General features: G+C 36.8%; 3 protein-coding genes across 6 annotated transcripts; all 3 read left to right on the forward strand.

The window, feature by feature from the left end:
- The first annotated feature begins 561 nt into the window (after nucleotides 1-561).
- On the forward strand, nucleotides 562-6,029 carry LOC102616289 (FT-interacting protein 3). 4 transcript variants are annotated; one of them, XM_052435640.1, is made up of 4 exons: nucleotides 562-884; nucleotides 1,027-1,099; nucleotides 2,511-5,648; nucleotides 5,874-6,029. In XM_052435640.1, the coding sequence occupies exon 3, from the start codon at nucleotides 2,589-2,591 to the stop codon at nucleotides 5,607-5,609; it is 3,021 nt and encodes a 1,006-aa protein (XP_052291600.1). In that variant the 5' UTR covers nucleotides 562-884; nucleotides 1,027-1,099; nucleotides 2,511-2,588; the 3' UTR covers nucleotides 5,610-5,648; nucleotides 5,874-6,029. The 4 variants fall into 4 exon arrangements, with proteins under 4 accessions (XP_052291600.1, XP_052291601.1, XP_024954016.2 ...); XM_052435641.1 differs by lacking the exon at nucleotides 5,874-6,029 and adding an exon at nucleotides 1,192-1,309 and having other exon boundaries at nucleotides 2,511-5,781; XM_025098248.2 differs by lacking the exon at nucleotides 5,874-6,029 and having other exon boundaries at nucleotides 2,511-5,781.
- Nucleotides 6,030-7,702: 1,673 nt separating this feature from the next.
- On the forward strand, nucleotides 7,703-9,452 carry LOC102622756 (xyloglucan-specific galacturonosyltransferase 1). The gene has a single exon (XM_006477458.2). It carries the CDS (start codon nucleotides 7,794-7,796, stop codon nucleotides 9,450-9,452), a length of 1,659 nt encoding a protein of 552 aa, XP_006477521.2. The 5' UTR covers nucleotides 7,703-7,793.
- A 1,713-nt stretch (nucleotides 9,453-11,165) lies between these two features.
- LOC102616580 (probable phospholipid hydroperoxide glutathione peroxidase) lies at nucleotides 11,166-13,375 on the forward strand. Its single transcript, XM_006476535.3, has 6 exons — nucleotides 11,166-11,379; nucleotides 11,517-11,593; nucleotides 11,851-11,912; nucleotides 12,095-12,213; nucleotides 12,823-12,990; nucleotides 13,114-13,375. Exons 1-6 carry the CDS (start codon nucleotides 11,167-11,169, stop codon nucleotides 13,144-13,146), a joined length of 672 nt encoding a protein of 223 aa, XP_006476598.2. The 5' UTR covers nucleotide 11,166; the 3' UTR covers nucleotides 13,147-13,375.
- The last annotated feature ends 1,388 nt before the right edge of the window (nucleotides 13,376-14,763 follow it).

The raw sequence follows: 14,763 nt of genomic DNA on the forward strand, positions 1-14,763 counted from the left end.
CAATGAAGGAGGAATTTTATTAAAATAGTGAAGTTCGAAGGGGTGTTAAAAGCACCACTCCTTCATAAAATCCCTTACTTTGTTTCAGTCAAAAATTTATCTGAAAAACGGTGACCACTCTCGTCTCTCCTTTCCAAAATCTAAATCTTCATAGCGATGATAATAATTTATGACAAAAGCAAACAATCAAAACAATTTATATATATATATATATATATTAGTTTCAGAACCAAACTTTCCCATGAATGACGATGGAGACTTGGCCCCCGCTTCCAACAAATTCATTGCGTGTTTTAGTTTTCATTGAGGGGTGAAGACCATGCTGCAACGTATTCTGTAATGTTTAAATGTGTCGCAATATGCATTTGTTATTTTGACAAACCAGTATATAATTTTTTTTTTTTTAAAAAAAATGAATGAATTCTATGACATGTCGCATGTCCCACCGAATTGCCCATGTAAGTTAATTATAGTTACAAAATTAATTAGGTTGCCATTTGAAGAAGCAAAGTAAATCCAAAAGCTGGCGGAAAATGGAAGAATGAGAAGAAGAAGAAAATCTATATACGTTAAGAAAAAAGGCTCAATCACATCCTATGTTTACTCTCTCATAAGAAAGCGAAAGCCAAAGTGAATCAGCGCTGAAAACGACGTGATTCTTTCTGGGTATCGTTATCCAGACAAGAGAAGAGTAGTAGTAGAATTAGAAACACCGAAGGTATTCTTGTCTTGTTATAGAACCAAAAAAAAAAAAAAAAAAAAAACAAACAAACAAACAAACGAAACCGTTTTCTGAAAGAAATCTCTCTGTATCTTCTATTATCTCGCTTGTCGCGAGCTAAACAAGAGCAACGCTGTTATTATAAGTGTTAAATTTGTGACAGGTGATTTTCTCTTCTCGTTCCTCGTGCCCAGTCTTAGCTTACCAGCCATTACTCATTCATTAGCCTCAATATTACTCATTATGCCATCTCTCTCTCTCTCTCTCCCCCTCTTCGTTAAATGCTCTACTTAATTTGTTTGCAGGTGCAGGTTCGGAAAGCTCTCTTCAATGGTCTCCTAGAAGGACTGCAATCCGAACATTGTTTGCTAGAGAAAGGTAAAAGTCTTGGTGCTGTTTTCCTGCTTGCTGCTTTCATTCTGTGTTGTTCATTTTATGGAAGTTTTTGCTTTTCAAATTTGTTAAAGCAGCTGCATTTCAGTCTACTGTGGCCACACCTCTGCTGAGAAAAAAATCAACGAGGATTAGCGTTTTCGTTACTATTTATTTTTTCTTGGCAGCCAAACAGATTCTGATAAGATTAATGCGGTGGATTTTTCTTTTTCTTTTTTCCGTATTTCTTGTTAAAATTTTTAATATAACCCATCCCAATGAAGACAAGTTTTGGATCTTCGTGTTCGTAGCTCGGTAGTAGCGTAAATTCTGTAGAATCATCTGTGTCTGTGAGAAGCTCACGTGCCTGAAGCGTGCTTTAAGGATCTTTCGCTTAAAGCGTGGAGCTTCCATATGCTTAATTATTATAATTTTGTACTTCGTATTTGTTGTTTTAGATCTTTTTACGAGGGACTCCGGCACATGGTTTTGATAAAAAAAAAGTGTCCACTCCTTTGCCTTCTCAAATGATTAATTTTTTTTTTTTAAAAAAAAAAAACCTGTTAAGGATCGCCTTTTGCCAGTTTTATGTTTAGTTCTCAACTGCCATTTGAAAAAAAAAAAAATCTTTGCAACAGATAAAGATGAAGAAAAGATAAGTGAAGATCTTCTGTAGCGTTATAATATTTTTGATAGGTGATTGTTTAAAAACTTCATTATCTGTCTTTTATGTGATGCATGGTATGAGCTAACATATCAGATTGCTCTGGCATCTTTGATTTATCTTCTTCAATACTGTAACTTATATTTTAAGTCTTACAACTGTGAGTATTTGGAGCATCAATTCACTAATACCGTAATGTTTGAGTAAGATGAGCTGATTTGTTTTCATATTGTTTATTTATTTTCTTTGGAACGGTTTTGATTCTTGTAAGATAAGGGCGTTGGTCTGATGTTTGAGGCTTTATTCATATTTCATGCATAGGAGATATCAGGGCGATGACTCCACTCAGTGCTTGAAAGATATTTCTCTGTAGCATTTGACTGTCATTCAAAGCATTTTCTTGATTTAAACAGTATTGCTTGTTTTGACATCTTGTGGGATAGCAATTGCATACTTTTGTGCTTTGCGTTGAATTTGCTAAATTCTTTTTAGCCAGAAACCAAAAATATAAATCGTGAAATTGAATTGGAACAATTTGCCATAACTTTCCAATTCATTTAAGTCTGTTCTTTAACTGGAGTTCGAGGTCTTATTGGATTGGGAATGCGTTAAATCCATTGATCAATTCTCTCTGTCATCAATTTATTTATTCTATCAAGTACTTTTTGCCAATTGCATGTAATATCCATTTCTCTCTCACAGGTTGTTACTGTTACGTGTAGTAGTAATATTGTTTCCATCCCTGCTTTTCAGGTACCTATAGCACTTTTCGTCTTTTCCATCTCTCCAGGATTTCACCAGTCCTTCAACAAGCTTACCTGCATAACATTTATGATGAGAAACCTTAAGCTTGGAGTACAAGTGGTCGGTGCTCACAATCTTTTACCTAAAGATGGGAAAGGTTCATCCAGTGCCTTTGTGGAGCTCTACTTCGACGGCCAGAGGTTTCGTACCACTATCAAAGAAAATGATCTGAACCCTGTTTGGAATGAGAGCTTTTACTTCAACATCTCTGATGCTTCCAAACTCCATTATCTCACTCTTGAAGCCTACATCTATAATAATATTGGAGATACCAACTCCAGATCATTTCTTGGGAAGGTTTGCCTCACTGGAAATTCCTTTGTTCCCCTTTCTGATTCTGTTGTTTTGCACTATCCTCTAGAAAAGCGTGGCATCTTCTCGCATGTAAGAGGAGAGCTTGGCCTGAAAGTCTATATCACTGATGACCCTTCCATAAAATCTTCTACTCCACTCCCAGCAGCTGAAACCTTCTCAACTAAGGATCCCAGCATTACTCATACACATGCCCAACCAGTAGCAAATCCAGTCACTGGTGACACAGTTGAGTCAAGACACACCTTTCACCATCTCCCAAACCCAAATCACCATCAACATCACCATCAACATCATCCTTCCACTACAGTAGTTAACCGTCATGTGCCAAAGTATGAGGCTGATGAGATGAAATCTGAACCACAGCCTCCAAAGCTAGTTCACATGTACTCAGCAGCATCATCACAATCTGCTGACTATGCACTTAAAGAGACGAGCCCTTACCTTGGCGGTGGAAAGGTTGTTGGGGGTCGTGTTATACATGCAGACAAGACTGCAAGCACTTACGATCTCGTTGAACGGATGTACTTTCTCTACGTAAGAGTTGTTAAGGCTCGTGAACTTCCTGCCATGGATCTTACTGGGAGTATTGATCCATTTGTGGAGGTGAAAATTGGAAACTACAAAGGAATCACAAAACATTATGAGAAAAACCAAAATCCGCAGTGGCACCAGGTTTTTGCCTTTTCCAGGGACCGAATGCAGGCTTCTGTCCTAGAAGTTGTAATTAAGGACAAGGATCTAGTAAAGGATGACTTTGTGGGCATTGTGAGATTTGACATCAATGAGGTGCCATTGCGAGTCCCACCAGATAGCCCTCTAGCTCCAGAGTGGTACCGACTTGAGGATAAGAAGGGAGAGAAGATAAAGGGTGAGCTAATGCTCGCAGTTTGGATTGGGACTCAAGCAGATGAGGCCTTTTCCGATGCGTGGCATTCTGATGCAGCAACTCCTGTTGACAGCACACCAGCTATCACTGCAGTGATACGTTCAAAAGTCTATCATTCACCAAGGTTGTGGTATGTGCGTGTTAATGTTGTCGAGGCACAAGATCTGGTCCCAACAGAGAAGAACCATTACCCAGATGTCTATGTTAAGGCTCAAATAGGAAACCAGGTTCAGAAAACAAAGATATGTCAGGCTCGGACACTGAGTGCTGTTTGGAATGAGGATCTACTGTTTGTTGCTGCTGAACCTTTTGAAGATCATTTAGTTCTAACAGTAGAGGATCGTGTGGGTCCTGGAAAGGATGAAATAATTGGAAGGGTCATCATACCATTGAGTGCAATAGAGAAGCGAGCTGATGAGCGAATAATCCATTCCCGTTGGTTCAACTTGGAAAAGCCAGTTGCTGTGGATGTGGATCAGTTGAAAAAGGAAAAGTTCTCTAGCAGGATCCATCTGAGAGTATGTCTAGATGGTGGTTATCATGTTCTGGATGAATCTACTCACTACAGCAGTGATCTCCGTCCGACTGCAAAACAGTTATGGAGGCCATCCATTGGGATATTAGAACTTGGCATTCTAAATGCGGTGGGGCTTCACCCCATGAAAACACGAGATGGGAGGGGCACATCAGATACATACTGTGTTGCAAAATATGGTCACAAATGGGTCAGGACACGCACCCTCGTTGACAACCTGAGTCCAAAATATAATGAGCAGTACACATGGGAGGTTTTTGATCCTGCTACAGTTCTCACTGTGGGTGTATTTGACAACAGCCAGCTTGGGGAGAAGTCGAATGGGAACAAGGACCTAAAGATTGGCAAGGTTCGGATTCGCATTTCCACACTTGAAACTGGCCGCATTTATACACACTCTTATCCTTTGCTGGTTCTTCATCCTACTGGAGTTAAAAAGATGGGAGAATTGCATTTGGCAATACGATTTTCATGCACATCCTTTGCAAACATGCTTTATTTGTACTCACGACCACTTTTGCCAAAAATGCATTACGTGAGGCCCTTTAGTATCATGCAGTTAGACATGTTACGCCATCAAGCTGTTAACATTGTGGCAGCAAGGTTAGGCCGAGCAGAACCTCCACTTCGGAAGGAGGTGGTGGAGTACATGTCTGATGTGGATTCACACCTCTGGAGTATGCGCCGAAGCAAGGCAAATTTCTTCAGGCTTATGACTGTGTTCTCGGGATTGTTTGCTGTTGGGAAATGGTTTGCAGATATTTGCATGTGGAAAAACCCTATAACGACAGTGCTGGTTCATGTGCTCTATCTTATGCTTGCCTGCTTTCCAGAGTTGATTCTGCCCACAGTGTTCCTTTACATGTTTTTAATAGGGATATGGAACTACCGATATCGACCAAGGTACCCTCCCCACATGAATATAAAAATCTCACAAGCTGAAGCAGTGCACCCTGATGAGCTTGATGAGGAATTTGACACATTTCCCACAAGCCGAAGCCCTGAGCTGGTGAGAATGAGGTATGATCGACTGAGGAGTGTGGCTGGTAGAATTCAAACCGTAGTTGGTGACGTGGCAACCCAGGGGGAGAGGCTTCAGGCACTGATAAGCTGGCGAGACCCACGTGCCACTGCCATCTTTATTACATTTTGCCTTGTAGCTGCATTGGTGTTGTTTCTGACACCATTTCAGGTGATAGCAGCTCTGGCGGGGTTCTGGGTGATGAGGCATCCAAGATTTCGCCGTAGGCTGCCGTCCGTGCCAATCAACTTCTTCCGCCGATTACCAGCAAGGACAGATAGTATGTTGTAAATCGAATAACTGATGGATGCCCTGGCTGGCGTAATACTCGTAAGTGCTCCTCAGCATTTCGTGCTTGATATGATGTCCCGATCATCACGGCTGTGACTAACATGGATTATTAATAATTTTAATCTTGGGCTATTTTGGCTGCAGACAATTACAATAAACAGCTGTTAAGCAATTACATTTTATAATTTATAGCTGATGGATGAATTAAACAAGATGTTTTGTTCCATAACAGATTCTGTATTTTGCCGATGTTTCATTTTGTAGGAGTTTTCAAGACGTCAAGATTTTCGCTCCCAGGGGAATAGTGAATAAACTTTTCAGAGTATATTGCTATATTTCATTGAAAGCTTTTGTCGATATTCTTTATTCCCTGCATGTGTATTACTTTTTGTGCACGTATTATTGTTGTTACTCAATAAAATCCTCATTTTTTTATTTGTTTTCCAAGACTAACCCTATAAAATTCTTTCGGTGACTCATAATTAGCCAAACAAATGTTGTTTTTTGGGATGAAAATACCCCCTCATTTCACTATCCAAATCGCCCTTAACAAACCGACTCCTCATTTCTTCATTATCAGGAAATGGAACACCTTCACTATTTTAGTGGTCTTTGACTGTCCTGAAAATTTCCAGAGGTTATTACGATAGCCCAAATTTCCTGTATACAAGGTTGAGTAATTGAAAGAATTAACAAAGCCATTGGAACTTGCATCATCATTGCCCAAATGAGTTTGCTGTCTGGTTTCCTTTTTAATTTAATTCATTTTCTAAAAATAAAAAAATAAAATGAAGAAATGCATAAACAATGAAATTTATAGCAACAAATATTTACAAAAAAAAAATTTATAGCAACAAATATTAAGAAAAGGGTGTTTTGGGGGGGGGGGGGGGGGTGTGGCGTCGCACTTGCACCACCGATCGCACATAAAATAGCAGCCATTTCATGTGCGATAATTGTGCCTATTGCACGTAAACACTTACAACACAATATAATTACCCACATTCAAGTCCCAATAGCATTGCTCACATCATCCCTAGATATCCATTCAAGCAAAAATGATAGCAAAATTAAGCCTAAACAACAAAATATATTCTTTGAGGTATTTCAACAAACAATTATAGTGTCATATTTAATCAGCTACAGTTTCATGAATATTTTGTCAATTTTCATTCCTAATTTAATTGTATTGTTAAGAAATCCACAGTTTAAACAAGATGTAATCTAATAATCATCTACAATTAATACTAAAACATCAAACTCATTCAAGAATTTAGACCTAAACTCACTAAATTAATTCAAAATCAAACGCGCCGCCACTGCTTCACTCGCTGTTGTCGTGGTGGGAACTGGGAAGTAGCTGTTTCTGTCACCGTGTCGGTTGCCGTTCTAGTAACATCTAATTTTATTTTTTAATTTTTAACCCCTCACATATGACATTGTCTAATTTGTTTATAATGTCGATTTTTATTTTGTCTAGTATTTTATTTTAGGCCAATCACTAATTTCAAATCATTTTACTGCTACCTTTCTTGAATATTTTTTTTTTCTTTCTGGCTTTATTTTTTATTGAATAAAAATCAACTTTAAGTGTCACATTGACATCGCACATACGCATTAACTACTAATCTTCTGAACCAAATATACTTATAAAGAAACTTTACAGTGTGGCACTCTTAAAGGAAAAATAAATAAATAAATAACACAAATATGGTTCGACGATATTATGTTGACTAGACAAAAAAATCATATTGGAAATTCCATTACATGCTTCCTAGTTCCTTGTCAGCTTCTATCACGACCCACTAAAGGAGGGGGGGGGGGGGGGGGGGAACATCAAATTAAACTAAATGTATAATTATTAATTTATTGACTTTTGAGTTTATAATAAAATAGGAAAAAAATTACAAAAGAAATGAATAATGACGTACCACGTATGTTTCCACAAATGTTGATGTCCGTCAACATTAGCCGTTAAGAATTTGGGCAAGTTAAAAGCCATTAATTGTAGCCATACATGCACTATGTATAGACGAACGTGCTCTCAAATTAGTGAGCAAGCATAACCATTAACGTGCAAGCATGTTCCAAAGCTTAACTAAAAGTAGAAAGCTGCAATCTCTTCCATTAGAAAAAGCTGAGGCCTAAGTATTGTGAATACATACAACAGCCACAAACAAGAAAATGACAATTTCTATTGCCAAAAAGAAATCAAAATCAACAAAGAAAGTAGAATCAAATCAATCCTGTGAATCTCTTTTCTTCAAAGTTTTTCACCGAATCCCTATTGTGATCTTCGTTTTGACTTTGCTTTTCATATGGTCTTCCTCGACCACCGTCATCACACGCAACGTTGTTCGTGTGTGCGTCTCCTCTCGAAAGCTCACCAATCTCTGTCTCTCCGCGGGCACTCATCCCAATATTGAATTTCCAGCTCCGGATGTCAATCCCAGTAGCCGAGACAGTGTCAGCGTTTCCAATGATGGAGACAATTCCAGTGCTAGTCCTATGGAAGGTTTTGTCGATGCTGTTCGAGAAGAACATCCGGGTGCAATCATTAGAGCAAATATTGGCAACGACAGGGTTGATGGAGAGATTGAGAATGCAAAGAAAGTTGTTGAAGAGTACGTACAAATGCAGCGATCCTGGACATCGGAGTACAGGGGTCAAGCAGCTTGCGACGGGAAGGGGATTTACGTTTATGATTTGCCATCTAAATTCAATAAGGATTTAGTCGGTCAATGTGGAGATATGATGCCGTGGTCCAACAATTTCTGTTCATATTTTGATAACGAGGCTTTGGGTGAAGCCATGCCGGAGGTTGGTAAAGGATGGTATCGTACTCATCAATATTCTCTGGAGATCATTTTTCATACAAGAGTTTTGAAGCATCCATGCAGAGTTTACAATGAAGATGAAGCCAAGCTCTTTTATGTTCCTTTTTACGGTGGCTTAGACATACTGAGATGGCATTTCAAAAATGTGTCTAATGATGTCAAAGATTCATTGTCAGTAGAGTTGATGAAATGGCTTGAGTCTAGGAAGCCATGGGTTAAAAACTCCGGCAAGGATCATGTGTTTGTCTTGGGAAAAATTTCATGGGATTTTAGGAGGGCAAATGGTTCGTGGGGAACAAGATTGTTGGACTTTGAGCAAATGCAAAACCCAATCAAGCTCTTGATTGAAAGGCAACCGTGGCACCTTAACGACATTGGAATCCCTCATCCCACATATTTTCACCCGCGTTCCGACGATGACCTTCTGAATTGGCAACTCAAGATGATCAGATCGCGTCGCAAGAGCCTAGTGAGTTTTGCCGGGGCAGCTCGTCCGGACCAACCCGAGAACATAAGGTCAATATTGATCAATCAGTGCAGCTCTCACTCAGATAGTGGAACGTGCACGTTTCAGAATTGTAGTTCAGGTGGGTGCGATCATCCCAAGTCAGTTATTGATTTGTTTTCGGAGTCTGAATTCTGCTTACAGCCTCCTGGAGACAGTCCAACAAGGAAATCGGTGTTCGATTCACTGGTTTCGGGTTGCATTCCGGTACTGTTTGATCCTTTCACGGCTTACTATCAATATCCCTGGCACTTACCTGAAGATCACACTAAATTTTCAGTGTTTATAGACCAAGACGAGGTGAGGCAAATGAAAGTGAATGTGATAGAAAAGTTGATGAATATTTCAAGAAAGGAAAGAGAGAATACGAGGAGGTACATTGTGTATGAATTACTGCCAGAGTTGGTATTCGCCGATCCAAATTCTCAGCTTGACAAGTTTCGGGATGCTTTTTCCGTAACCATCAACAATTTGTTCGAGAGGGTGAGCAAATTGGATTAAGTTGTAAGAGACCTTTTTTTTTTTTCCCTCCATACATTTTTCTTGACTTTGTTTTTGCACATACAAATTTTGGTTAAAAAAAGAAAAAGAAAAAGACGCCTCCGTTAGGGGAGGCAGTTTTACGATGATTGTACATTAATGTAACTTTCAAGTACATATAGCAGTCTTTCTCTTTCATGTCAGTTGCGAAAATTGGGAGTTTCTCATTGACTTATTTTGTCCTTCCGAGAGAGAATTCTGATGATCATCGTGTATGTAAATAAATTATTTTTTCAAGTTCTAATCCTAATTTAATATAGCAGACCTTCGTTGAATAAACTCTATGAGTAGACATAGCAATTCTTTGCTGTTATTTATTTATTTATTTTATTCTTCTTGTCTTCTTCTCTAAAAATTTTAGAATATCTCTAATGTGTTACAATCAATTGATATACGTATGATATATGTAATTAAATTTAATATAATCACTACTTGCATGATGATTTTTAAAAATAAATACAAACATATCATAAGATTATTTATTTATTATATGACTAACATAAGACCTCTAATGTATTCTAAAATTTCTCATTCTTCTCAAAAATTGTAATTACGAGCATTCACGTATATACGCTACTTATTGAAATGCTGAGTTTAGCATAAAATAGTCAAGTCAATTCCCAACTTACAAGAATTAAAACGCTTATAATCCCAGCATACACGCTGTCCATACCAAGATTAATTTTCAGTGACTCTGCTGTGGACTCAGAGTAAGATCACAATTCAGAAAATGGCTACCCCGACCAAATATGGGATCCATCTATGATTTAATTGTTAAGGTTAGTCTCGTGGCTTGGGTCAAGCTCAAAGTTGGAGCCTATTGGCATCAAATTCATATTGATGCACTGTGTTAAATCTAATTATGATTCTTTTCTTCTATTTTGGGATATTTCATGATTAATTTCATATAAGGGAAATGATGTCAATTAAGAGTCCTCTATAACCCATTCAAAATATAAAAATAACCCATTCTATTTATAAAAAAAAAAATGTGCCTAATCTCGTGGAAATATTAGTAACAGGACTAGTCATGCACCTTAGACAATAAAAAGAAACAACTCCAAATTAACTTGATCCCAGAGACAAATGGGTGAACCGTACCACAGCCTTTTTCTTCTATAGTGACTCACGAGTTAGTTCCTCTCTATCTCTTTTGCTATGGAACTTGTGTAAATGGCATCGATTTTTGCTATGATAATATAAAAAATTGAGTAATCCCAATAAAATTTCTCGTTGAAAAAATAAATTCCAAATATTTTAAAAGATGAAGAAAGGGGTTGATGTAAAATAGGTGATAATGTTTCTAGAAACAAAAATTGCTGCGAATTGTGAACGCTCAAATGCCTTGAAGCCGTAGAGTCATTTTCATTGTTCCATAGAGAAGATTCGAGAGAAAACAAAAACTGAAGAAAACGCGCACAAAAAACGGAATTGGAACGTCGACGGGACAAAAGTTTGTTCGCGGTTTCGCACAACAAAATCAACTAGAAAACGACAATTACGTATTCGCTGATGCAAATGAAACAAATCTCCACCGTCCATGTACAGGTCTAGATTTGACACATCTTAGTAGCTCTACTCCACGTGTAACTGAAGTTGCCATCCACGTGTAAGCCACAATCTATATCACACACGAGCGGGGCTCCGGACGCCAAACTCTATAAAATCCTGCTCAATGCTCCGCTGTTACCTCCTTAAACGAAATCTCGGAATCGCAACTTCCCATATTTTGACAAGACATTTCACTTCGAATTATAAGCAAACCCTTCTGAGACCTTCGAAAAGTAATCCAATTTCTTTGGTTTCAAGGCCTTGTTTTTTCGCTTCGAGATCGGATCATACAATGGCAAGCCAATCGAAAACTTCAGTTCACGATTTCACTGTTAAGGTCGGCTTTATTACTATTATTATTATTATTATTGGGTTCTTGCTGGTCATTTTCCTTCCCTCCTTTTGATTTTTAATTCAATTTGGGATTTGACAAATATATCTGTTTTATTTTTATGAAATTTATCATATGTGCAGGACGCCAAGGGACAGGATGTTGATCTTAGCATCTACAAGGGAAAGCTTCTTTTGATTGTCAATGTTGCATCACAGTGGTATGCCTCTTCTCCTTTCATTTTTTACTTTTTTTTGAAAAAACTAATGATTCATTGATTATCGTTGATGCTTCCATTTAATTAACGCTATTACTCAGAAGCATGCATGCTTTCAATACAAATAAGCATTTATAAGAGATGATTTCACCCAGAGACTCTTTAATTCTTGCGCAGTGCCGGCGGCAATTTATTTTTTATTTTTTATTTTTTATTTTTTCCTTTATCCGTTTTATTCATTTACCTGATTTTGAACGCAGTGGCTTGACCAATTCAAACTACACTGAGCTGAGTCAGTTGTACGACAAGTACAAGAATCAAGGTTTATTTCGTACCTCCTTTTCTTAGTATGTTGATGATTTTGCACATTAATAAGACTTATGTAGTTTCAAGTTCTCTATTCTTTCTTGCATAGTCAATGGAAGAAAATATTTCTTAACATCTTACTAATATATTTGTACCCTTGCTTTGCTGTTTTCTTTTTTCTTTTCTGTGTTAGTTCAGGCTTGGAGATTCTGGCCTTTCCTTGTAATCAGTTTGGAGCTCAAGAGCCAGGAGACAATGAACAGATTCAAGAATTTGCATGCACTCGCTTTAAGGCTGAGTTTCCCATATTTGATAAGGTACTCGCTCTGCAACTTTACAAATTTTATAAACAGAAAATACACTCTCATGGTTTTGCCTCTGCATGTAGCATTCCTACTCTAGCTTCTCACACACAGCGAGCTATATGCTTCTGGATAAGATATAGAATAGCTGGAGTTGGTCACCATTTCTTTATTTGATTACATATTTTATATAAATCATTCATTTGATATGCAGTAAATCATCTAGATATGATGCTCCATTAAAGTACCTCGATTTGATCATTTCTTAAAATTATTAATGCCTGAAGCATTTCACTGATTGCTTTGGGAATTAGGATGAAACGAGAGGAATCTGGACTTAAAACATTCTTTTTCTTCTAGAATTTAACTTTGGCTGCCCCAGGAACTTGAGTGTCTCTTTTATTAATATATTCTGATGATAATATTGCTCTTAGGTTTGTTTACATTATTGTGTGAACTTTTGGGTGAACCTTGATGAGTCCATTACCTTGATGTGAGAAGTCACTTGTTAGGAGTGCCTTTGAGATATTGCTGGAAGAACCAAATGTTTATATGTATTTCATGAGTTTCTAATCATATTTGGAGATATTTGGCAACAAACTTAATATTGTTTTTTTGATACAGGTTGATGTTAATGGTGATAATGCTGCTCCTTTATACAAGCATCTGAAATCCAGCAAAGGTGGACTTTTTGGAGACAGCATCAAGTGGAACTTTTCCAAGTTCTTGGTGGATAAGGAGGGGAATGTTGTTGAGCGTTATGCCCCCACCACTAGCCCTCTGAGCATTGAGGTAGTATTAGAGTGCTTGTGCTGTTAGTGGCTGTTGCGCTTCCAAATTTAATGATAATCTGGACAGTGGTGTCATTTTATTAACTAATAAACTTATTTGTTAATGTTTGTTACCCCCTTGCAGAAGGATATAAAGAAACTTCTGGAGACTGCTTAACCGCTGCTACAGCTTGCATGATCAGCTTCTTGCTAATAAAACTAGAGTATCATGCTGTATAAGCACTCTGGTGGAAATATATGTTTAGCTTTGTCTCAATATCTGTTTACATATAATGAAGTTTCCTAATGTCGAAGTAAATTCAGTTGATAAGTGCCTGGTTTGTATGTAATGAATGTCCCCAGTTTTTGTAATTCAAAATAAAAGGTGCTTGGTGAGACTCTACAGATGTCGTCGTGCCATTGCTATATCTTTTAAATTGCGTTTGGTATTAAGGTTGGTTAGCTATATCTTTTAAGTTGCTGCAGCATTAAGGTGTTTTAAGTTACAACATTAAAGTATTTAGTAAACATTGCTATAACTTAAAAGTTATGTTGATATAATATTTTACTTGTATAGTAGAAAATTTATTATATGTTTAATAATTTTATCAAAATTATTATTTAAAATTTATGTTTATTACATATTATTAATTTTTATTTTATTTATAATTATAATTTTTTTTCCGTAATAATTATAGTTTAAAAATTACAGTAACTCAATTCAAAACAAAATCTTATTCAACGAATGCAGCCACTTGGGAAATGTATAAATCTTTCTCTATAGATTTGCAGTAGTTTACTTTTGAATCCAGGACTTCATTGCGAGGCTACAACTGCAATGATTGAAAGATGTTACGGCCAAAGTAAAATTCATTGATGCTTATGTTATGTTTAGTTGCATTATTCGATAAAATTTTAAACTCCTACCAACACCCTCTAGAAAGTGCCTTTGGTAACCCGGATAACATTGTATGAAAAATACTGTTTTGTCCACTAGTCTAGCATTGACTGTATAGATCATGTTTACTCTCCAGACTGAAATTACTAACTTTTAACTATATATTTGTTTATAGTTTTAGCGCTTTAATATTCTCTGATCATAAGTTCTACTGTGTGTGATATTGCCTCATCGGTATTTATGTGGAAAATGATAAATTTGTAAAAATATGAATGAAAAATACCAGGGACACAGATCATTATAAATCTATGATAAGTTAATTAAAATAATTGATTTGTCTTTACACATTTTTTATTGCTCATTTTTTGGTCACGGCGAATGAGCTACCGAGTAATGGCTGAAAACTACTGGCTCCTCTCTTATGGCCGAGGTTATATTAAGTTCATAAATAATGCTTTGTGTCTTGACAAAATGAAACATACAAGTACAGTGTATCGATATAATAAATACTATATATAGCTTCTTTTTTTTGGTTATTTTTCGAATAATTCTTAATTAAATAACAAATAAGGAAAACAAATGTTCATATAATTTGATAGGATTTATTATTGTTATTATTATTATTATCCTTCGTTGGTAGTTGCAATACACAAGAAATTGAATATTTCCAATCACAGCAGGTTTCAGGCCAGTAATTTTTTTTTTTTTTTTTTGTATTTTGTAAATTCTTAATTTGAACAAATTTGTTGTAATGGTACTCTTTTTTTTTTTTTTTTTTTATCTAAAGAACTTTTGGTATCTTATTCTATAAAAATGTTATTTTTAAATAATCAGCTTTTGAAATGGGTTGGACCGAGCCCAAACATTTCAGTTATAGTTTTCCCTGCGACGGTCCGG

Source organism: Citrus sinensis, chromosome 3, assembly GCF_022201045.2.
Source record: "Citrus sinensis cultivar Valencia sweet orange chromosome 3, DVS_A1.0, whole genome shotgun sequence".
NCBI classification, from domain to species: Eukaryota; Viridiplantae; Streptophyta; class Magnoliopsida; order Sapindales; family Rutaceae; genus Citrus; species Citrus sinensis.

What these genes read in the sequence shown, in the direction of transcription:
- LOC102616289 (XM_052435640.1), top strand. Translation starts at nt 2,589, where the DNA reads ATGATGAGAAACCTTAAGCTTGGAGTACAAGTGGTCGGTGCTCACAAT.
- LOC102622756 (XM_006477458.2), top strand. Translation starts at nt 7,794, where the DNA reads ATGACAATTTCTATTGCCAAAAAGAAATCAAAATCAACAAAGAAAGTA.
- LOC102616580 (XM_006476535.3), top strand. Translation starts at nt 11,167, where the DNA reads ATGCTCCGCTGTTACCTCCTTAAACGAAATCTCGGAATCGCAACTTCC. An exon ending in GTCAATGTTGCATCACAGTG is followed by an intron (nt 11,594 to 11,850) that starts GTATGCCTCTTC and finishes TTTTGAACGCAG; the next exon opens with TGGCTTGACCAATTCAAACT. An exon ending in CGACAAGTACAAGAATCAAG is followed by an intron (nt 11,913 to 12,094) that starts GTTTATTTCGTA and finishes GTGTTAGTTCAG; the next exon opens with GCTTGGAGATTCTGGCCTTT.